Source organism: Dromaius novaehollandiae, chromosome 12, assembly GCF_036370855.1.
Source record: "Dromaius novaehollandiae isolate bDroNov1 chromosome 12, bDroNov1.hap1, whole genome shotgun sequence".
Taxonomy (NCBI): Eukaryota; Metazoa; Chordata; class Aves; order Casuariiformes; family Dromaiidae; genus Dromaius; species Dromaius novaehollandiae.
The window spans coordinates 20,366,153-20,389,785 of NC_088109.1; the positions used below are offsets into that span (position 1 = coordinate 20,366,153).

Sequence of the window (23,633 nt, forward strand, 5' to 3'; positions counted from 1 at the left end):
CTGCCATGGTTCTGTGAAATCATCCTTCCCATCATTGAGGATTATTTCACCATTACGGAGAGCTCACTTTCAAAACTGAGGCCAGCAAAGCCATGAGCTCTCCTCAAATGCACAGTGGGATAAGTATTAAAATGAGCTACCAGTCTATCGATCTTATTCCCAGCTCAGGATTGCCAGCACTTTAACTCTTCACTAAATCTTCCCAAAATCTAGAAGAATCACTGAGAAAACTCACTGGTTCTGGAGAAGTACTCAAATGCTGGTATTAGAGCTTTTCTTGACAGCCCCCCCCCCCCCCAAAAAAAATAATGGAAGTTTGAAATTAATTTAAAAAATCAGAGAATGAAAAGGTATTTAATGTGTGGATCTGAACGTGTTACATTTTTTCAGTGGAAACTGGACTGATTCATGTTCCTCTCCCCTCCCTCTTTGCCTCGTTTATAGAGCTGAAACTGAGATATAAGTCATCTTCAACATATTTGTGGTATATATTTATGTAAATAATGTAGTCAAAAGTTTGCTTTTTCAATGAGTATTTTTTTCCTTAGTCTCACTGTGTCCATTTGTATTTGTCTGGGTACCACTGTCTATTCCCATTTTGCATGTGGCTTTCAAAAAGTCTAGCATGTGAATGCACGGTTGATAAAATATATACCAGCAAAGTCCACTGCATGTGATGCAATCTAATAATGGTTAATTGGATTACTGTGTTTTAATGGAAAAACCTGATCCTACGTAACAAATTTTTGCCAGGAAAACAGGGTCTGTAGCATTCAGAAGTTTTTCGGTGTGAAATGGTTTTTTTCTTCTGTGTCAGCATGAAGACATGTCCTTTCGTTATTGTTGTTATTATTATTATTTGCAGTTATAGTCTATGCAGATAAAAGAAGTCCCTGTTAACATACTTAACTATCTAGTAGTAACAAAAAGGTCTTTTCATTGCTTTTTTCGTTTCAGTATGTTTTGCCACTCCTAAACAACTATGCACTTTGAGTTAAATTTCTTATTGCTGCAGCAACTTAAGCTTCCACATAACAATTAAAGGTGTTATAAAGCTCATCAAGCACAACCCATTATTTTGAATAGATATTCGAATGAGCAGGACTAGCTCATGTGGTTATTAGTACTCATACAAGAAATTAATAGGGAAAAACAAAACATTTAGCTTATTCACAGATATTTACCACACAGTATATATAGTCTAAAATTAGAAATACTTATTACTGCATACATTATCTTTAGCGTTGAGTTTGCAGTTGATAAAATCACAAATCTCTTTTCTCTTAGGTCATGGCCATAAGACGATAAGATCAAACCAATGGGAATCTTTTCATTGCTTTCAATATGATTTGGGTGGAGAATTACTTTGTAGATGAATATAAGCATTTGGGGCCTGATTCTTAACTGAGTTGATTGTCCCAATTCCTCTTACACCAAAGAGACACTTAAGAGACCTTTTGCCAGATGATGGCTTTCTGAATTGTTGGGATCTCTCTACTATGGCACCTGTTGGCTTTCAGAAGAGCTGTGTCCGCAGGCCAGATACACGTAATACATGAAGCAGCACTTCTGTCCAGATGAGTTAAACGTTAGCTGCAGAGCAAGTCTTTTCCCAAGCTTGCAAGCTCATCAGTGCTTAGCCCCATGGCCATGCAACCTAAGGTCATTTACCTTAATGGACATTCACTAGCTTTGATTGACCGACTCACCCTGGAAGGCCAGTGGTTTGACAATTTAATACTATTAAACTTTTCCATGCTTTGTGGGGTTCCTCTGCATTGGGAGTTATTGTGCCACTGAAGACTGTGGGTACACTTCATGGCACAACACCCTTCTTAGTTCATGACAATTCCTGGATCACCTCACAGAAAGTAGTTTTCTTCTGACCCTGAAAGTCAAGAGAGAGAAAGCAGCGTTGGCCAGACAATTATGGCTTTACTGTACACAGTAGTGCATTTACTGTATGGATGTACAGATCACAGCACCTATTCAACCTTGTAGGCAAATGAGAAAACAGGAGGGAGACATGTTCCTCACCTTCACAGTGCCCTCAGGTCCTGCTCAGGTTGTGAGGCCCTCTCAGAAGAGGAAAAGCCTGCGTTACCACAACTCCTTCTACCTCAAAGAGTTGGTCAGGAGGGAGAGGTCGGTCCCATCCAGAGCTGTCTGAGTAGACCACAGGGAGTAAGCTTCTCTAAAAAGGGATGCAAAAAGTTATGCTTCCTCCCAAAGCCAGGGAGAGCCCAGAAATGATCATGTCTCTGACCCAGTCTTTGGACTGCACCTAGAGAGGTCATCTAGGCGACCTTTCTCTCCACAACCAGAAGCAACTATATTTTGACCTGGCAGAGGTTATTTTTGCCTTCCTTAACAACATCCAGTCAAGGGAGATTCCTTTTGCCCGTCTGTACCAGTGCTTCACTACAGAAATACCATGTTTGTAGAATCACCAGGTAACAAGCTTTGATTCTGAGCTGGGAGATCCTTCCTATTATGGCCTATAGCCTTATTATGGCTATAATAAAAGCAAGGTACAGTTAGCATTTCATAGTAGAATAAAAGTAATGTTGCTTTTCTAGCAAACCTAGCAAATCTTTCTACACACCCTGTTCTTCACTATACTGTGCATAATGTTTTGTACTAAGTTTAAACAAACCCTGACGAATTTATACAACAATTTCATGAAGTAGCCAAATATCTGTGGGGAACAGACTGGCACTATTAAATGCTTGGCGATTATGAGCTAAATACAATTTGAACTCAGGAACTGAGAAATTACTGGGCAGTGCATTAGTCCACTGTGCTATCTAAGCTCTTTGCACTGCCCTGCTAAGGTGATGGGAATAGTGCACTTGGTACTTCATATGCCACAAACACCAAGCATTCATAAACGCGAAGCCACCATCTATCTGTCTATCGCTCCTTTGTGTTCTCCACCTAATCAAACTATTGCAAATGTCCATAACGCACAATTAGGGAAAGGACAAATTAAGCCTGGTGATCTTGCACACAGTGGGAATGTCGCCTGCCTTCAAACTGCCAATTCAGCGAGCGAGGCAGCGAAGGGAGGTGCTATTGGACCATCCTGTAATTTGGACAGGCTGATAGTCATCCCCTAAGACCTGAGCACTAGCACAGAATCAAATACTTGGGAAAAAAAAAGCCTATTTCTAGGTGGATTCCCTTAGTCCCTGTACTTGTACAAGGGTACAAGTACAACAGGGAAGGGGGCCTACACTATTGCAAGCATAAAACCAGCCAACTATTATTGCAGATTTACTGTAGCATGTTATCTACATTTCTTCAGGCCCAGACAGCAGCATAGTCTTTTTAGTCCAAAATGTCCTACTAATGACAGAGGAGCTTCTAATATAAGACAGACACTGTATCTACTCTAGAGGGACACTTATATGCACTTTCTATTAAAACTGAAGTATAGCAGCACCTGCCTTAGACAGGATCACACATAACGGGAGAAATAATGTTGTCATCCTGCCCTTGGAGAAGCCGTGCAGAGACGCAGACAGTAGCATGGCTGGGTGCTTTGATTAGCCAGTGCTGCTCTTCCTAATCAGAGTGTCAATATTCTCTCTTTTTTTTTTTTCGCCAGAAGGAGGAACGTGTGAAGTTATAGCAGCACACAGATGCTGTAATAAGAATCGAATTGAGGAAAGATCACAAACAGTAAAATGCTCCTGTCTACCTGGGAAAGTGGCTGGGACTACAAGAAACAGACCTTCCTGTGTTGATGGCAAGTAGCTCCTCCCGTATATATGTCTCTGTATGTGTACCATCCAGTAACTATCTTAAAGTCTACACATTATGCATGGGAAGTTTGTTTGTGTTCTGTTTAATGAAACAGGAAAACTATAAGCATAAGCATACACTTACATTACCTTCCCTGCTACTTCAGTGCATGATTCTGCACACGTAAATCACGTTAAGAAAGATGTATGCACAAAAATGCTAGCGTAGCGTTCGGTACAGCCACTCAGATAAGTATAACAAATTTTGTGGCAGGATCAAGCCCTCAATAAATGAGGACATCACTTCTTAGAGGGCCCCCCCCCCCCCAGTGTCACATTACTTTCAATTCATAAATATTTCAAAGGACAACAAACACTTGTTGTGATTTAAGTAGCCATTTGAAACACCAGTGGCAAAATAAGTAAATAAATAAATAAATCGATCCCACGGTCTTATTCTGTAACAAGCCTGATGGAAAGCTAGGAAAAACCTCCATCTTTTGAAGTCATTGGTGCTGAATCGTGTCAGTCACAGGAGTGTTTTTTTGCCAATGCAAAAACACCGAGTGATTCACGCCTGGGTTTCATGCCAGCTGCACTCCGGTCCTAGCTCAACGGGATCTCTTCCTCTCGGGGTTCCCCTGCCACCACCTGCAGCAGGCAGAGAAATGTGCCATGGCTCGGCAGTGCTTAGCCAAATGTAAATCACTTAAGGAGATCTGGAGTAAGTGGTGCTAATCCCATCGGTTACCCTTCCCAAACAAATCGCTCCGTGTCGCATAATCAGTAGGCCCTTTATGCACTGACTTTGTCAAACAGATTATTACACAGCTGTTCCTGACTCTTCTTCATGGTGAATGTCTGGTGCTGTTGCTTTTCCCACCGCGCAGTCTGAAGGCCCTTCAGCGCGCCAGCATTCGTTTCAGCTGGGATCGAGGTGGGCACTGCCCTGTGCTCTCAGCATCCTTCCAGGGGCTGCACTTCGAGGGGCAGCTGCATAGCTGCAGATTTCGGAAGCACCCAGTGTTTCCGCTTTGGCTCTGTCGTTTGGCATCCAGCTTCCACCCAGGTCTGGATTGGAGCGAGGGAGCTGTACAGGCAAACATTGGAAAAACCTGTTTCTTCTGGCTACCTTCCTCACTCACGAGAAAACCCGTGGGGCTCTGAGGTTTTCACACTGAACATTAAATAGATGGGAGATTGGGGATGCCTTGGCCTGATAACCTGACTTCTCTCAGCAGCCATTTATGGTGCATACATGTCTGGTTTATATATTTAAGATAGAAAATGTTTTATAATCTGAAAAATACCTTCAAAGTAAGTTTTAAATTTTGGGGCAGTAATTCATAGCTTGTTACACTGAAAATGCCTTTCAGCCTCTAGACTCGTGTCTAAAAATGCTCTGTGAATGCACCTGCAAATAATTACACTTTAATTCACGTTCTGTCATTCCATTTATTGCTTAATTGTTCTGATAAAAAGAGGCACTTTTTTTCTGTTAAGCACACTCCTAAAACCATAGGTGAGACCTGCAGCTGTTCTTAACCAAAGTTCAGCTGTACAAGCCTTGAAGAATTTGATGTTCTTCAGCAGATCATGAAAAATGGAGCCACTAGATAGAGCAGAGGGACACCATTAATTCAGATCTCATAATTCTGTTCAGAGAACAGGAGCTCAAAGAATGCTGCGTTAAGAAAAAAGTCGGGTGCAGGTGTGGACTGGAGCTTAATTGCTCTGTCAGGATTACAATAAAAAGAAACGTTATCATCTGGAATCTTGAAAGGAGTAAGGATAAAACAATGGCGAATATGAAAGTGCAAAGCTACTCCCATTGAAGTCACTGGTAAGACTCCCAGTGACTTCAAAGCCAGCAAGCGTGAACTACAAAGGAACGTCTTCGCCTTTCAAGTTCAGTCGTTGTAGTCAGACCATCGCTTCTTTTGAGGATGGCTGGTGAACGGTTCAAAAGCCCAATAGGCTGCTTGTAAAAATTAATAAAAGGGGCATTTTCCTTGGCCTCTGTCTTATCCCCATACTTTGCTTTGGGATTTTTGACATACTGATCCATTTTAAGTTGAAACCTTGACCTGTCTAGCGTTTCTGCCCTTGCTAAGGCAAAACTCCCCAAAATTCCAATGTTTGGGACTCCCATTGGCATCAGTAAGAGTTTAATTAATTCACATGAGGGTCTGGGATTTGCTGTTTCTTTTGTAGATGAGGACACTTCAAAAGGTCATCTAAAACTTTTTATCTCCTTTGCCAATCCTACTGAAAGGATTAAGACCTTTTTAATCTCATACTGGGTTTTATACTGTATATGATTTCTAGCCATAATCTGCCATTAAGAAAGCTTGTTTGAACCCTTTACTTTAAAAACATACTGTGGATGTTCATGCACAACAGTATACTCGTAGCTAACAGACCCACCCAGCTTTTGAGAGGTGACAAGGACCGGGGGATCCCCTGTTGGCAGTTTGACTCCCATCCATGGTTGATTATTGCCTCGAGCCATCTCCACCTGATGGCTGTTTAGCTGTGTGTATAACACAGGCTGAACTTCAGTCTTGTCTTATTTATCACATTGGCCAAACTGTGACTTAATGGGATCAGAATCAAGCTTTTGGTGGTTCTCAGTCCAATTGCATCAGAAAGCGCCTCATCAAGGCTGATGCTTTGACAGTTTGAGTTCGTGTTGCAGACAAGGGATTGCATGCTTCTCCACGCCTACCAGCCCTTGCTCCAGGACAAAACGGGGCTGTGGGTGGGACTGTGTGGAGAGCTTGCTTTGTTTAACATGGAATACAATCATAAGTAGGGGTCATCTTAACCTTTTTAATAAGTATGGGGTGGAGGTGATAAATGGTTCTTTTGTCATCTCGTTGTGCGATCTCATTGTGGGTAACACACCACAATGTATGCAGTCCTTCTCCTGAACGAGTTGAAATTCGGGATGAATGTATGTTATTTGTACTGTGCAGGGCAAGGAGTTGCCATGCGCTCCCAAGCCTCACTTCCTGCCCAGTCCAACAAAAACTCTTTCTTTGAGGCCTCATCTTAAAAAGTATAGTGAGGCCAGACTGGCAGCCTCTGAAGTTATAAATTATTCCTTGCCGCTCATTCAGCAGACATCGTCCTAAAGCCTGCCTCCATCACCAATGAATTATGTAGTAGCAACAGCGAGAACAAAGCAAAAGCCAAATCTTGTCATGAAACAGAGAAGCCAGTCTCTTACCTCCTGTGTTGCACATTTGCTGTTATGATTCCCTTCACTACTACTTCAAGGTCTCTTTTTTTTTTTTTTTTTGAAGATTGTTTTGGCTGCTCCCCTTCTCTCCGTACAATTTATCTTGGGTGTCACTTGGCAGTAGCTCATACCATGGGCATCAGTCTGTTCAGCTCTCTGTCATGTCTGTTATTATTTTCTCCATTTGCCCAAGTACCTCTCTAGAGCAAGTCCCAAACAGATTTACTCTGTCTGTGTTGCAGCAACTTGATAGCGTCCCTTATTCTGGAAAAGCAGCGCTGGGCATGTCCAGAGACTCCCATGCCCTCTGCCTCCAGAGCACATAGGATCTTCTGAATTCGCATCTTCTCTATGTTTACACACAACTTGTCTTCCTCAATTCAGAAACCCATGAATTTTCTTCCTCCTGCAATAGGCTCTATGGGCTTATTACGGCACCGAGATGTTGGCACAAATGCCTGTAGTATGTCCCCTTGCTAGCTGCCACATGGCTAGGGCGATTTCTCCTTTGGTCTGAAGTTTTATTCCTTTGTGCTGCTGTTAACTGATTTCTTTTCTTGGTACTGTGGTTGTCTGAGTGAGATGTTGCCCATAATGTCCTCTGCTGCTTTGTAGCAATTGCTCTTGCATTGCTCCTGGGACAGTTAGTGGGCATAGCAATCTTGCCCTTTGAAGAGTCAAGCCCACATCCTTGGGAGACTTCTGTTTACCTCTGTGACTAGATCAGTCAGTGGCTCCAAATTTTAATTCTTTTCCTTAATAAGTAAATCTTCTGTTACTCCATGCAAAACTCAAAGAATTTGTTAAAAGAAAAAAAAATCTCTTATATTTCCTCTTTTATTAGATATTTGTGTATTTAAAGATTTTTTTACACCATTTCCGTGGGTGTTGGGTTCCATGGGACCAAGCTTTTTACTGTTGTTCATGGATAATGTGCAGGGGATTCTTAATCTTGTTCATTATTTCTTCAGAGTTTTCTTCTACTGCCTCATTTTTCTTCTCGGTATGGAAAGCACCAAGCACAACCAAATCCTGATGATAATATGTGATTTTTTTAAAAAAAATTCATCATTTCAGTAGCTTCTGTGGCTTTTACATACCCATAAATTGCTATTTGAACCTTTTCTAGATATGCTCAGCATCTCCTCAAAATTTTTAAATGTTATTGAGGGTTTTGCACTCATAAAGAGTCCATAAAAGCCATTTTTATATTGCTTTTGATTTGTTACAACCCGAGTCACCGTCTTCAAATACATGGCTGCTGGCTGCTTGAGTTTTTCTGGTTCTGCCAGATCTTGACATCACACTGGATTAGATAACTTCAGGCAGACTTTAAAATACCTTTGTTATTTCACTGGCAAATGTGAAGGTTATACCAACACTGCTGTAATTGGATAAGGACTATAATGTCCACTTCTCATTCTTTATTGACCTAGTATTTGTGCAAAGTAGATGTCACCTTTCTGGATAGGTTGAGATTTTCTTCTGTGCCATGAGTGCAGTTGCCTGCTTGAGTTGGAGGGCAACAATGACCAAGTGGCATCAGTTAATTTATTAACACACTTGTGCCTTTTTGTTTGTGTATTCATGGATTGTCCACACCTGACTGGCAGTTTTCTTCAGTTGCTTCAACTAGAAGATAGTTCTCATGGCCAGTTTTTCATTTGTTTTTTTCTGAAAGTTCCTTTTAGTACTCAATATACAGAATATGAATGTTTGGGTGGACATGGGAGTCATTTCTTCTACACTCTAGTTGAAATAATATGAAAATTGTCCTATTTGGAAATTTCCCAGCCCCCTCCAGGATACGCACTCCAGATTTCTGTTGTGCTTTGCAGTTGCTGCACGCGTTCCTTCCAGGAGATCAGCAAACCGGACCGGTCAGGAATAGCAAGTGCAAAGGAGGTGGGAATGGGAACCAATGAGCCCGTGGGGTTACTGAGCAGTAACAGAAAAGGCTCTGGGAATATTCTCTCAGCTCTAATACTTTGTATGGTTGCTATAAAAATGAAATAAGAATAACAGATATTTGTAATTTTCATGCTGTCATTTTTATACTGTGAATAATGTGCATGGCACTGTATCGGTTACAGTGGTGCTGAACCGTTCTGTGCAGTCAGTAGCTGGTTATGTCTCCGTATCCTTCAAGGCCTTTGAATAATACATAATTTGTTCATCTAGATGGAAGTTTACTGCGCTGTGGTTAATGATGCTCTCAGATACACTTTTCTGTTGTGCTTGAATTTTTGTTCCTTTCTCTTCAATCTTCTTCCAGTCTTTTTGAAACTCTTCCAGAAGCATTCTCCATATATCTTATGTAACGGGATGTGGTATTTACAAAATAACTGAAAGGTGTGTGCTCAGGGGCTGTGTTTGGCTATTGACACTGGTGGAAAAGGGACTTTCATACGGGAACTTGCAAACTTGCAAATGCACTCAGTGTTTTAACCTTGGCCAAATCCAACCAGAAAGAAAGGTGTTGTTAAAACTTTTCCCAGCTGCTGTGCAATATCTCCCTCCCTAAATTATTCCCGTAAGGATGCAGGGGGAAAGGATGCTCTCTCTCTGCAGAGACCATCCGATTCCCTGGTGTTTGCAGTACAGGATTCGAGCCGTTAGCTCTCAGGCAGCTGGGCTAGTGTTGTCCCCTTCCCGTGGCGTGCTGTTGGCCTATTTTATCCCAGCCATGCATCAGCAGAAAGGCAAATCACTTACTGATACAGAATAATAAAGTGAAATGAATCCAATATTTCCCAGTCTCCCGGACTGGCTTCAGATCACATCAAGCTTCAGATCATTCCGTAATATAGGAAATATTCACATGCATGTGCATGCTTGAGATTTCTGTTGGTTTGAGGATTAGCCATCACTAGCCATCGTGTGGCCCTGTGAATTTACACAAGGCTTTGCCAGTGTAGCACTAACAGCCTAAACCCAAGCCGTGATGACTCTTGGGAGCGCTGTGACATTTAATGCCTCTCTGGGACGGCACCTCACAGTGCCCCAGTCATGCTGCTGGGAGTGGGCACCGCATGTCCTTGCCTTCCCGTGTCCAGGAGCGGGACCGGAGAGGGGACAGCAGTCCTCAGTGCTTGTTCCCTTTGCAGACGATTGCCCTCCGCTCTCTCACCCAGCACCCTGCCAATGGAAAGGTCATGCTTGGCATCTCCCTCCTCGGGGAGACCATAAGAGCAGCCACGCTGTTGACAGGAGCTAATTGATTTTATTTTTAAATTATAGATAGGATGCCTGCTGCAGAGTGAGCATGCATAATTAAAGGGTGCTGTGCTGCTGCCGTACCTAGCGGGGTCGGTCCCTGCGCTGGCTTCGGTCCCCGGGTCCCCTGCGGCCAGCCGCGCTCTGCCCCTCCCGCCAGCCAGGGGACGGGAAATGGAGACACGTACCGGCTCTCCCAAACGCATGCAAGACTCGAGCCCTGCTGAGCATCTCCAAGACTCCCATTGCCTTTGGGTCAGGTCCTTAGTAAAGACTTTGTTAGATATAATCCTGTATCTATCAGCACTTACATCAAGTGAAAACGGTTCCCAGTCACAAAGCCAATAGTTGTCTATTTATCTAATGTGTACTTTAGGTGGTATCACCAGAAAGCTTTTTTTCCCACTCTCTGAAAATACTTTCAATCAATTCTTATTTCTTGAAGAAACAGGGGGGAAAAAATGTTTTTTAAAATCCAAGGAGTCAGCTTCTCATCCCTCTAGCTGTGCTTCGGCCTAGATAAGGAGAGATCGCAGGGTCCCGTATTATTAATGCTCTGTCTGTATGAATAACGAGCAGGCTTGGTGAATTATTTCACACTCCTGGGAAAATCTATAGCCTGTCCTTCTACAGCACCGCTGGAACTGAGCAGGAAACTCGTGTTTTTTTGATTTGGTGAATTCAGATGACTTCATTTGTAAAGAGGAAAAAAAAAATGTATCCTGTTCCCCACTGACACCCATTTAGCACGCTCAAAAAATTCACAGCATATCACACGCACTTTAAAAAAAAGGGAGGAGAAGCCTAGCTGTGTACTGAAATATTTTAAGGCTTTGCATTTGTCCGGAAACACTTCTTCTTGAAATGCCCTTGCAGCTGCTCTGAAACTGCAGCCAGATCCTGAGAGGTGCCGACTTCAGTGGGAGCAAAAGCAAACCTGGCAACGATGGCGCGGAGTAATTAGCGCATTTGCCAAGGCACGGCAGCTCTCATTACCAGTTTGCCTCCTCAGCTACAGGGCAGAGAGGGAAAGGAGCAGAGGGGAGGTACGTGCCTGACCCTGCTGACGCTAGGCGAGCTCTTGGGCTGGAGCACAGTGCCCTTCCCCGAAGGCCAGGGAACGACCTGGTGAGACTAGCACGGCCGTGCTTTTCCCTGAGCATCTGCTGTATGTACACCTATGCACGTGTCATATATGCAAACGTGTGCACGTGTCGGACATACATCCGTGTGCACGTGTCGGACATACATGCCAATGCTTCCGTGTCGCCCTGCCCATGTGCAGCACATCAGAAGCACCAAATGCTCTTCAGATGCCTACACATGCATTTCCAGTGGTCAGGGTACACCGTGGGAGGGTATCCAAGGGTCGAATCGCGAACTGGCTGAATTATGCAGCTTTCCCATTTGTCAGGGAGGGCTGAGTTGTTTATATCGCACACAAACACAAGCCGGGCATTAGGGAGAGGCAGACAGATGATCATGTCTTTCTGGTGTGAAGATGGTGCACCTAATGAGGTCGTCCGACTGTGGGTTTATGTGAGTACATCTTCATCGCAGCTATAATTTATCTCCCTACCTGTGTCTTATATTTCTTTCTTTTCCAATTGACATTGTGGTTTCCAGTGCAGCAAAGCAACCACCCTTTTTAATAGCAAGTGCATAGAATAACTGACTAATCCACCCCCGACAAAGTGCAGAGGACGGACTTAAATCCCAGTATTTTTTTCCGCAGGAATATATACTTTCTTTTTTCTTTTTTCTTTTTTTTTTTGAGGGAAAGAAAAACAGAAGTCACAGCGCTATCTCCATCCATGGGAGGGGTGGTCATTTTTCCGCCCTCCAGCTGACAGGCTTCAGCGCCGACACAGAGGGAGGAGAGCCCTCAAAGCCAACCAAGATACACAAACAGCAGAGTTACGCTGAAATTAGAGAACTGCAGGACCACACAGCCATGTGAAGACACAGAGGAACATGTAATTATTTCACCTCTATACAGAGGAAAGTAACCTTTCTCTGCAATACTTGTCATAAGCCAGCTAGAGGCTAAATGGAAAAACAGTGGGAGTTTTCTCCCCTTATAGGTAGCATTAAGTGTTAATCACAGCCCTGGAAAGAGCCTCGTAAGGGGTTTTGGAGGCAGGCCCGGGCAGGAAGGAGGGCCTCTGGCCATGCCGGTGTGCCAGGCACCGCAGGGGAAAAACAGCACGAGCAGGGTGGAAAAAGAGAACCCAAATTAGAGAAAACGCCCTTACAGGGGCTAAGCCACATGAAGGACCATGCAGAAGACCCTCCCCCCCCCCCCCCCGAAGTTCACGTAGCATCAGGATGGGCCCTGCTGCCTGGCCAAGCCTGGAGAACAACTGAGAGAAGCGTTTTTTGCATCTTTTGGCTATGCACATCTACCTGGGCCAGCCCAGAGCGGGGACAGCAGCCCCCAGTGACAAATCTGCCAATCTACAGATGGCAGATTTAAAAAAAAAAAAAAAAAAAAAAGCCTCAGTGATGCTGAGGGAGGCTCCGCTCCGAACAAGCAGGCATCCAGCAATGCTGAGGGAGAGATTTCCAAATGTCGGGAACTAGATGCAAAAAAAGCCTGTCCAGAAACAGCTCAAAAGCCTGGTGTTAGCAGCAGTATGTCGGAGCCAGAAAGCCTTGCTTTGGGGGTGACACAGAAGTAGCTCACAAGACAGCTCTCCTCTCTAGGCGGGATTTGTGTGCAAGACCTTTGATGTATTAGTATCCATCACAGCCACCTCAAGGTGAGTGAGCTTAGGCTGGGTATCAAGTCCAGCCTGTAGCCGCCCTGTACGGCAGAGCAGGATGGCTAGATAAAGAGCTTTATTACCATTTTCTAAATCCATGCAGACTAATCTTGCCAGCTGATACAGGCTGTGTGGCAGCTCAGCAACAACAGGTTTAGACCTTTGCACCATGCTACTAAACAAACTCTGAGTTCGACTAAGTCTTGTGTGACAAAGCCCGTGTCCAAGTGCAGCACTCGGGACGCGTTCAGACCGCGCTGACACCCCGAGCCAGGCTTTCAGCTGGTGTAAGCTGGCTCTCCATGTCCAGAGAGACCTGATAGCTTTTGCCAAATGAGGACGTGGTTTGTTCAGCTTAGGAAAACTAACAGACTATTAGTCCCTCTCTCATGTGCTTTAGGGAATACAGGGGGCCAGCATTAACTAACCGAGGCCAAGAAGTGCTTAGGAAAACATTAAAGTGAGGGTAGCAGAAGCGCTGTAGCCCCTTATGCCAAATCTTTGCAGTGATTTAGGTGATAATCTATCTTTGCCAGAAAGGCCATATTACTGAAAGGATAATTCAGTATAGCCTCATTTTGTATGTGTTTTCTGCACCTGAGACTGTATTTCCAGTGCACCGAGGCTGTGAACTGCTTGCTTGTATGTAGGAGCAGTTCACAGGCTGCTCTAACATCATATAGAAAATACGTGATCAGAGTATTACAGAGCATTAAGTCTTTTCTTTTTCACAGCTACCTTTTGTCTATAAACAAGGAGCTAGTTCACAAGACCTGAATGTGTTGTGCAGGATGAGGAGTCGAACACAAAAGAAGGGGGTGATTAAGTAAAAATGTAAGATGCTGCTATGTAGTGTACTCTCTTTCAATTAAGAGACAAGAACCTGAAGTTATTAAGCACTACGGCATTAAGGAGACTACAACCCCGTCTTTGTGAGAAGAACACGGCACTGTTAATTCTCTTTATTGATAGACCGAGCTCAAATGAGATTCACTAATTTAGCACTGGGATTGTCTGCCGTGCTGAGCTACAAGAATTAATCTGGCATCCGCAACTAGAGGCGGACAAGTCAACAAGTGCTTAATTGATTTCAGAGAATTGATTACCCATAAAATCGATCACCCACACAGCCGGTCGCTCCGTTGCGAATACAGCGGGTAGCCGCCGGACCCAAAGCCCCGGGCAGCCTGCACTAACCTTGCTGAGTTGCCTTACACTTAGGGATCAGGTAAGTACATTGCAAGCAAGGGATTTATTTCCAATCTCAGACTGTGTCTTTGTGCTATTCGGCACACACCCTGCAGATTTTGAAGCAGATCTGTATACACAGGTGTCAGAAAGCAGTTTACTAATCCAGTATCTCAAAGAAAGCGTTATTCTTCTTTGGGAGTTGTGTTTCCGTAGACCACTCACTTTAGTGCGGTAACTGCTGAAGGTTAAACAAGCACAAGTGCTGGTGTAGTATGGCAAAATTCAATAGTATTCAAAAAGTGCTGCCTCTCCCTTTTGGAGCTGTCAGGAAGAGGTAGTGGTGTGCAAATGAGACGTGGGCTACAGATTTAAGCAGTCTGGCCCGTGTCATTAGTAAGTAAAAGCTATTCTGCCAGCAGATGGATTGTTTTTAATACGTGGTCTTATGTAATCATCCCCTTTTGATGACTGTTCCTTGGTAGCAAGCATGCAGCAGAGTTTTCGAGATGCCTGTACCTGGTCATACACTTTTCTTTTTTTTTTTCAATCTTCCTAATGGAAGCCATCCCTCACGGAGGAAACTGAGAAGCAAATGACACCGTCCTGGCTGAGCCCAATGGCAACTCTCCCATTGCCTCAAATGGGAGTAGAAAACATATCTCTGTATTGGTTTTATTATTACAAAATGCCCTCTCCTTTTTCTTCAGACCCTTCTCTGACATACCCTCAAACACGCTTGTATGTAATGTAGTTATGCAAATATAAAATGAACTCCAGTTCCTTTGGAAATATCCTTTCCCCCTCTTGAAAATTGCTAAGTGGATGAACACATTTTAAAACAAGAGCTCCTATATTCCCTGTTAAATAAAATAAAATAAAAGCCCATTAGTGTAATGAACACTCGGATCACATTAGCGCGATCGGTATCCCGGACACAGCTGCCTGTTGCTCTGAGCAGCCCGGAGGAGAGGAGGGTGCCCGCTGCTTTGAACCAAAGGGGCTGATGCCCCAGCAGAGGCGCGAAGCACTAAAGGAGAGAAATCTCTAATGTTTTTGACAGGTTGTGTTTCCTCTGGGATTCAGCTCAGTAGCAAAGGCCTGGCCTCGTTATTGCCTGGCTGCTGTTCATTCCTCTTGCTTGGCTGTAGATTGTGATGGATTTGGTTCATCCGAGTGTCAGGCAGGGAATTAGGCGGGGAATCGGTGGCAGAGCTGGGGAAGGGCAGTGCTTCTCCCTACGGCAGTGATGGGGCCTTTCCTGGGATGGATGTGCCGTTCCAGCCACTCCGCTTCAAAAGAGGAGCTGGATTAACTGTGGGGCCCAGGTGGTCAGGAGAATAAGGAGCCTCTATTGAGGAAACAGTTGGAGAGCTTTAGGCCAGCAAAGCAAAGGATGAGGGAATATGAAGCCGCCAGCAGACTGCGAAAACGGTGGAAGATTAAACAGGTATAAACTCTTTATCATTAAATGCAGGTTGGAAATTAGAAGAACAATCCTAATCGTTAGAGGAGGGTAGGCAACAGCTTCCCAGCAGGAAGATGAGATGGTAGTTTTGCAGTCGTAACACAGTGTTTTGCCCTACAGTCAAAAAGCAAAGAAATAAGTATTGCTTGATAAAATAACACCACACGTACTGGTGAACAATGGATGTACCGCAGCTGGGTATAAGTCAGGAAAAAAGAGCTGTAGAGCAGGCTCTTAAGAATTCATCCTTGTTTTAGAGGGAGCACCAACTGCATATATATGTTGTGTCTTTAATACAGCAAGAATTGATTCAGTCTGGCAAAAACAATTCTTATAACAAAGACATGACATTAGTTTTCAGGCAGCTGTGCTTCGTACCAGCTGAACGGTGAGGTCTGGGGGAGGTGATGGTGTCTGAAGTGCAATTTTAAAAACCAAAAAAATGTTTTGTCGACATTCTGAAGTTAGCAATAAAAGGGGAGAGAGGAGCAAAATTGCCAAGCAGATGTATGGGAAAATTCCGTGCGGTTTTTAAATCTTTAATTTCAGTTTGACTTTATTTGATACAGAAACTTCTTATTGTTTGGTCAGCCAACAGTGCAGCCAACAGTGATATCTTTTTTTATCCATATATTTGCTATAGCATTCTGATAATTCAGTTTTAGCAGTGAATGAGATTAATTCTCCATTGTAAGTATTGACTTAGATTTTTTTTTATCTATTCTATTTGTCGGAGTTGGCAGTTCTATACTTCCCTGGATGAGCAATAACGAGGGAGTATTACAGTATCTGTTTTTACTAATCCTCTGAAACAGTGCTTGAAGTTCTGTGTGGTCATTGCAAAAACCAGCACTTGCACACATGCATTAATTAAATAACAGTCTTACTACCTGCCTTGCGTTCTTCAAATGATCACTGGTGCTCACAAATGGGGACCGTAGCAAAATGTATTAATTCAAGTTTGCAAAGTTCCCAGAGGAGCTTGCTCCTCAGCACAAGGCAGGATGAAAGCGGTGATCAGAAATGATCTGTGATTACAGTGGACGTATTCTAAGCTTATTGTGTGTACTCAGGATTGCTAAATAAAATGAATGTGGGGAGGTTTTGAAAAATCCTAAGATTCAAATGCAGTTACATACTGCCCAAAACTGTGTTTTACTGTTGCTTGGCACTGAACACATTTTGAAAGCTGATACATTTCCTTAATAAAAGGAATAAATGGCCAAACTAGATTGGAAGCTTCCACTCTGAATGTAGTAACCCTTATGCGAAGGTGTTTAATGAAAACGCCGGCGAGCGTGCCCTGTATCAGTATATTTCTGAAATAATCAGGAACATTCATTTGTAAGGAGCTTTGGGTCAGGCCCTTTCCATGTGACCCACTTTCATTTTAAACTCATTATTTATGATAAGCATAACCATATTCTTCATGCATTTTGCATATTCAATTTTCGAGCCAAAGTGTGGGAGCTGCATTAGCTGCAGTGCTCTCAGCAGGTCACCGGCCTCCCGCAATAGCAAACCTTATGTCACCAGCAGTACCAGGCTGCAACAGGCAGAGCCTCCGAAGGACCGTGCCAGCCCAGCTCCTATTAAAATTAACGGAGACTGGGCATCCGTTCCCTTTAGGCAGCTTTGAAAATATCAGCCAAAATGCAGTTGTAAGTATTAACCTTTAGGAAGTTAGCATTGGCAGCCTCCCACCGCTCCGTATGAGTTTCCAAAATCACTAGCTATTAGCAGGCACGGACCTGGGAGGCAGCCTCCGGCACGGGTTTGCAGAGCTCACGGGCCGGCTCCTCGGCCGCTGCCGCCAAGCGCTGCCGTCCGCTCGGCCCCCGGGCCGGTTCGGCAGGCGCGGGACAGGCTGAAGGCGAAGCACGGGGCTGCTGAGCTGCTTGCTGGGAGCCGCCAGGACCCAGGCAGGAATTGCTTTTCCCGCAAGGAAGCCAGCTCTGTAAAGGGCAGTAGAGGCGCTGTGCCATCTGCAGTGGAAACACCATCATATTATATCCTAATTGTAAAAATAAAAATATTTAGCATGGAAAAAATGGATGCTTTTACGTATTAAACTCTGTAAGGAACTTCTGCCCTGCTGATTTAACCTTTAATCTGGGGGGTTTTTTTCCTCCCTTCTTATCTATATTTATAAAGAAAAACAGTCTGACATTCTAGAAAAAAAGCGGGGAGGGCGGTATTATCATTTATTATTGGATTAGTATTAATCCAACCTATCTGAGACATCAGCAATAGCAACTTGTGCTTTCAAACCCCTCTAGGTCTGAGCTCTGCTCCATACAGATGGTGTGTGAGGAAGCAGTGGTACAGGAATAAATTTGCTGTGGTTTAGGCTGAAGGAGTTCAGCCCAGCTAATAAACTCTCAGCAGCATATGCCTGAAAAGTTAGCACGGTGGCTAGAGAGCAAATTGTCCCTTTTCAGAATTTTTTTTCACTCAGTAATTCTAAATAACCAAATTGTAATCAACAAACTCTGTGAGCAGATTGTTCATGGACCGAAAATATATTCCTAAATCAAACGAATTGCTAACTGTGAAGCATTTGCTGGGCTCTGCTTTACATAGGATGAGAGAAGAAGCAAATATAACACAGAGATCACAATTACTGAGTGCTGCTGTAAATGCAAGGCGATAAATATGGGCTTTCAATTTCAGCAGTGCATCATTAATAGAAACCCTATAAAGACCGGCTGGAGGATACTGACCTCTTGCACTGCGTCTTTGCCACTATTGTGAATGGCAGCTCTGTTTTTGGTGGCTATCGTAAGTGATTTTAGGATTGTTATTCTGTGGGTCTCCATTTTTTGCTTTTCTCATTGCAAATATGGCTGTCTAGCCGTCGCAGACAATGGGGCACATGTGTTGCCAGGATCGTTAGCGGTGCTGGCGGATCTCAGACGAAGCAAAAGGGCCAGCCGGGGCCTTTTCTGACGCTGCTGAGTCAGCAGGTTTTGAGCAGAATTATTGGGCACGGCTCCCTGCAGTATCCCTGTGCTCAGGAGGGGGCTCGGGAGCTTGTTCTGCTAGCTTTTCCTGAAATATTAGGCCTTGCTAAATGTAGCTTTCTCTAGAATACAAATCGGCTATGTTAGTGCTGTGTCCTGCTTTTACAACATAGCTTGGTTCTGACTGTCTTTATATTTGCCTAAGTAACTACTTTGGTGTATTACAGTACATCAAAGACACCAGATTCTTGCTGCTTCCCACCTTTTCAGCTAAGATGAGGGATGCTGGCTGCTTCCCTGTAATTACTGCAGCATTGGGGGGGGGGGTTTGTTGTTGTTGTTGTTGTTGTTGTTGTTTTTTTTTTTTTTTTTTTTGTTCTTTTTGTTGCTAAGAATACAACAGCGTAGCTGCTGAGACATTCTTGCCTGGCGTTTTGCAGAGCCCAAGCGGGCAGCACTTGTGCTCGCTCCTTGCTCTGAGCAGGGGAGCAACTGCTGGGCTATGCTGCAAAACAAGGTAGGCAGCCTGCAAGGGCAGGAGCACAGCCGTCATGAAGCAAAAAGAGGAGAGGGTCTTGTCCTACAGTCAGTTTTGGGAAAATTCTCATTAGAAGAGCTTCCTATAGCCTGCTTTGCAGGCCAGTCCAAAAATGCTCTTCCTTCCAGTTTATTCTTTCTTTAGTGTCAAAATAAATGAAAATGTTTCATAGTGACTAATGGTGTATTGGTTACACAACGAATGCTGGTACGGAAACAGCTGATCAAGAAAGAGGATATTTTCAGAAAAAAAAACTCATCATGTTTTGTTTTGACTCTATGCTGACATGGTGAATTTTGGCAAAAAAAAAAAAAAAAAAAGCGATGAAATTCAGCCAATGCCATACGCACATGTGTGCACGTAGACATGCACATAGAGCTGCTCGATGAGTCTGTCCCTGGAAGGAGATGCCTTTCCAGGGAAATGCTGACACATCCTGGACTGATGCTCATTATTTGCACCTATATTGTCCTCTTAAAGGATTGTTTCCATGGAGACGGGACAGCAAGAACATCCCGACGCCTGCAAGGCCACCCAGCATTGCGTGGCACTGTGGGAACCAGCAGCCGCTGCCCAGCAGGTTGGTGGCAGAGGGACACTGACCTTCTCCTCGCCCTGGGGCTGGTGCACCTTCTCCCTCGGGAAGGAAAGGAGGTGCCAAATGCCCACTCCTCCTTCCCGCTGTTCTTTAGGAAATTGGCTTAGTGAATTTAAAAAGTTTGTACAAGGTTTTGGAGTGATGCAAAAAAAAAAAAAAAAAAAAAAAAAGAAGACCCACCCCAAAGCTGATCAATTCAGAGCTTCACCTAAGTTTTGCTAGAGTATGTTAAATGTTAGGTCTGTGCTGCCTTGATTCGCCTAAGGACCTAAACTACCATGTACAAAACAGAGCAACTATAGCACAGCATAGTTACTGCCACTACCGTCTCACACTTCAATTTTGCCCTCCAGATTAAGGGCTTCTTTTTTTTGAACTGCTGTGTATATACGTAAGCCATTTAAAACACGCTTGCGATTTCGATTTCCAGAGGGCTCTGCGAGGCTGAGGTTGTAGCTTATCTAATATCTTGACAAAGTCCAAGCTCTGTGTTGTAAAAGTCAATTTGGTTTTAAGGTATTGTTTTCACCAGAACAGTGAATAATCCATTTTTTAATTATTTTATATGTTATTTTGTGATGTTTATTTTTTGTTGTTTAAAAATTAGTTGTTTGTTTGTCATTATAATTTTAATGAAAGGGGCACTGGAGGTACTGAGGCTTGCTGGAATAGATTGTTATCCAGTGTAATGTATTGATCAGGTCAGGCAGTAAATTAACAGGAGCAGAACACCATTAAATTTTGAACTTAATTGCCTTCTTCTCTTAATTTCTATTGGATATAATCAATAAGTGCCAGAGGAAAGTTAAAAGAGTTATTTAGCAAGCTTCTGTTTCCTGCAGCATAATGGAAAACTACTGTTTCATCCTCTAGTTGATGCAAATAATTTGCAGCTCAAATGTGGCCACTTAAGCATTTTATCAAAGACTCACTTTTAGTTCTGTCTTGATTAATCTTTTTTCCCTGCCAAAAAGAAATGTGATTTAGTGGTGCAATCTACTTTGGTTTAGCTTTGGTCTTTGTACTTGCACTAGAGTTGCAGCAAGGCCTTTCCCTCCAGGATCGCTCCAGTCTGTGTTCTTGTCTCCAGCCATTCACACACGGAGTTTCTTTGGGATGATACTCAGCACAATATCTTTTAATACCATTTCTTTTTCCAATGAAACACAATGTAACAGTCAGTGGACAGGGCACAGGATTTGGCAATGAAGACCGTAGACTTCTTCTTGACTTTTGGTCTTGGGTCTTCTACTAGCTTCTTTGGGCCAGTCGCTCATCTCTTCCAATATTTTCTCTGCCTACAAAACACATAATATAGTTGCCTTCCCTAAGGTCAAGTCAATGTGTTATATGCACTTCTAGCACTCCAATTCCTCACTGATGAGATACCTTGTTCTGATGTCCAGCCTACAGGTGTTGCTCCTAGTTTCTCACATTTCCCTCTGTATTACTAATATACTTTTTTTTAAACTTGCTGTGGACTTTTAAATGTTGCTTATCCTGATGTAACCTAAAACCGGTTCCTTATAAATCAATATATCAGTGCTGTTATTTTTTTTACACCTCTTTTAACACTCTTCCCATTACCTGTAGTCTTTTGCTCATGGACTAGTGCAAAGGAAAAAGAAAAAAAAAACTTATTTCAGGTGGACTTTTGCCAAAGCTGTGTGCTCAGTATCACTACCCTGTGTAATCACAGGGACATTAAAAAGCTATTGAACATGGGCTAGACATCTGATGCAAATTAGGGGATTATTGCAAACTTTGGTGGGACTTGGAAGCTGCATTACTGAAGCAGCACACAGAATAAAATGGGCCAAGATAAGCATGCCTCCTATTTTACAGTAATGTCAGTTCTGCGCCAGTGGTGCTATTCCATATTTATACCATTATATTGGCATGAGGCAATTTACTTTCAAGTTAATGGGAGTTTTCCAGGAGTGTTAATTCAGATTTGTGATGAGAAATGAGTATAGCCCCTTTTACGCAGTTTTATAGCAGAAATAGCAGTCGCAGTAGTGTAGAGTCTACTTGAGATTTTATGAAGTGATGAGTAATGATGGTGCGCCAAGTGGACAGACCTTCATAGTAGTTTCATTTTCTAAGAGAGCTGACCTGTACTCCCTCTGAAAGTCAAGTTTATTCACCTCAAAATAGAGTCGACAAATCCAACAAGCCTTTCTGTGAAATCTTGACCTACATCTGTCCATCATTCCCTCCATTATTAGATGTGGATAACAGGTATTTTTCTGTGAGCACATTTGATTTTTTTTTTTTTTTTTGAGGTCTGGTATCTTTGGAAAAAAAAAATGCTGCCTGTACATATTTAAAAACTGCCAAATCATCAAAAGAGCTGATAGGACTGCATCTCTTAGACAATTATTCTGTGTCACATTATTTTGGTTAACAGGGAATTCGTCACAGGTGAGAAGGAAAAAAAAAAGAAGGAAGGAAAGGCTCTTGAATGTTATTAAGGAATTTACTGTGTTTCCAAGGGAAGCCTGGAGGGCAGAGTTTGCAGGTGCTGAAGCTGTACTGTGTGCAGTGAGGGCCTGTGACCACCAAGAGCCTGGTGCCCTCAGCAGGGCTTCCTTGCAGAGGGACAACTGGTTGGTCTGTGTTAAAGGGTAGTATGAAGTATGCGAGACTCGGTCCCAACCTCTAGGAGAGGCTGAAATTCTGCCATTCTGGTTATTCCCTCGGTGCCCACAGCACCACCCGTCCTCATATTTTAAGCAGATGGGCAAAGGAGTGGTGTTGAGCCCACAGAATATTTAGGGAAGTGAATCGCAAAGTTGCTGAGAGCCCCTGTGCACACAGGAAGCCGATGGCCAAGAAGGGACTTAAACTTGGGTCTCCTTGAGTACCCTCACGACAAACACCACCCTTTATTTCTGGCAAGGGTGCTGTCAGCAGTTGTAATAGCACTCATCATTGTCTCATGGAGAAGAGCATCTCCAGGGTGTTTCACCCTTCTGCCTACAAAAGGTAAAAGCAGCTTCTTCTCTGTGCCACGGAGGAGAACCTCCTTTTTATCCAAATGAATTGTGCTGTTTCCAGGGCACCGGATTAGTCTGCCTACAATATGATTTGTATGGTGTGTCTAGACAAGAACGTATCTGAGTGTCTTCTTTCATGATCAACTTGTACAAATGAAGGCTACGTCACATGATAATCTTTTGTCACTGCCGATCTGCCCACTCATGTGAAAAAACGCCACAAGAAGAATTTAGCCTTGCTGCTGAAGAGAGGTACAAAGCATATTGCTCACTGAGCAAGCAAAGATTTGCTTTAAGAGATGCTTTAAGCAGTTGACATGGTTCCCTGGAAGACCCGCAGAGGCCACTGAGATGATGTTTTGAATCTCTGCCTTATCTTCTTCTGAAGCTGCTCTGGCTGCTTCTGAGCCTCTGGAAAGGGAAGGCGCCGCCTGCTCCATTCAGCAGCTGGGTCCAGCCCTGCTCACCTCGTCACTCAGCCTCTGAGCTGCAGGATCAGGGGAGCACCTCTGTCTCCGTGCCCAGGGTCAGGGGAGCACCTCTGTCTCCGTGCCCAGCTCTGCAGAGGAGCAGGGCCCAGGTCCTAGCTGAGCTGCGGCAAGACCAAGAAGGCTCGTGCCACTGCTGAACTTGCCTCACGCCTTCCGGGCAGGCAGAGGAGGCTGTGCTCTCCAGAGCTCCCACTTCCACAGAGACTGCCTGGACCAAGGGGTAGAGGAGAACAAGATGGGTACCAGTCCACCGAATATTAAAGAGGAAATTTGCAGGGCTGAGCTATATCAATGTATTGAGAGTGACAACAAGGAAAACGTACAAAACCAAATGTTTGCATTCGATACACGTTTGCACTGATCCCCAAGTGTTTTGAGGTGAGATGTATATACTAAGACAGAATTTATGTTAAGGCT

At 43.7% G+C, this 23,633-nt stretch overlaps 1 protein-coding gene across 1 annotated transcript in view; it reads left to right on the forward strand.

Moving 5' to 3' along the window:
- The window catches only part of TAFA1 (TAFA chemokine like family member 1), a 229,161-nt gene that overhangs the window by 178,227 nt on the left and 27,301 nt on the right, over nucleotides 1-23,633 (forward strand). The window contains exon 3 of the mRNA XM_026109657.2: nucleotides 3,611-3,751. Within this exon, the coding sequence (XP_025965442.1) occupies nucleotides 3,611-3,751 (141 nt within the window). The remainder of the gene's footprint in view (nucleotides 1-3,610; nucleotides 3,752-23,633) is intronic.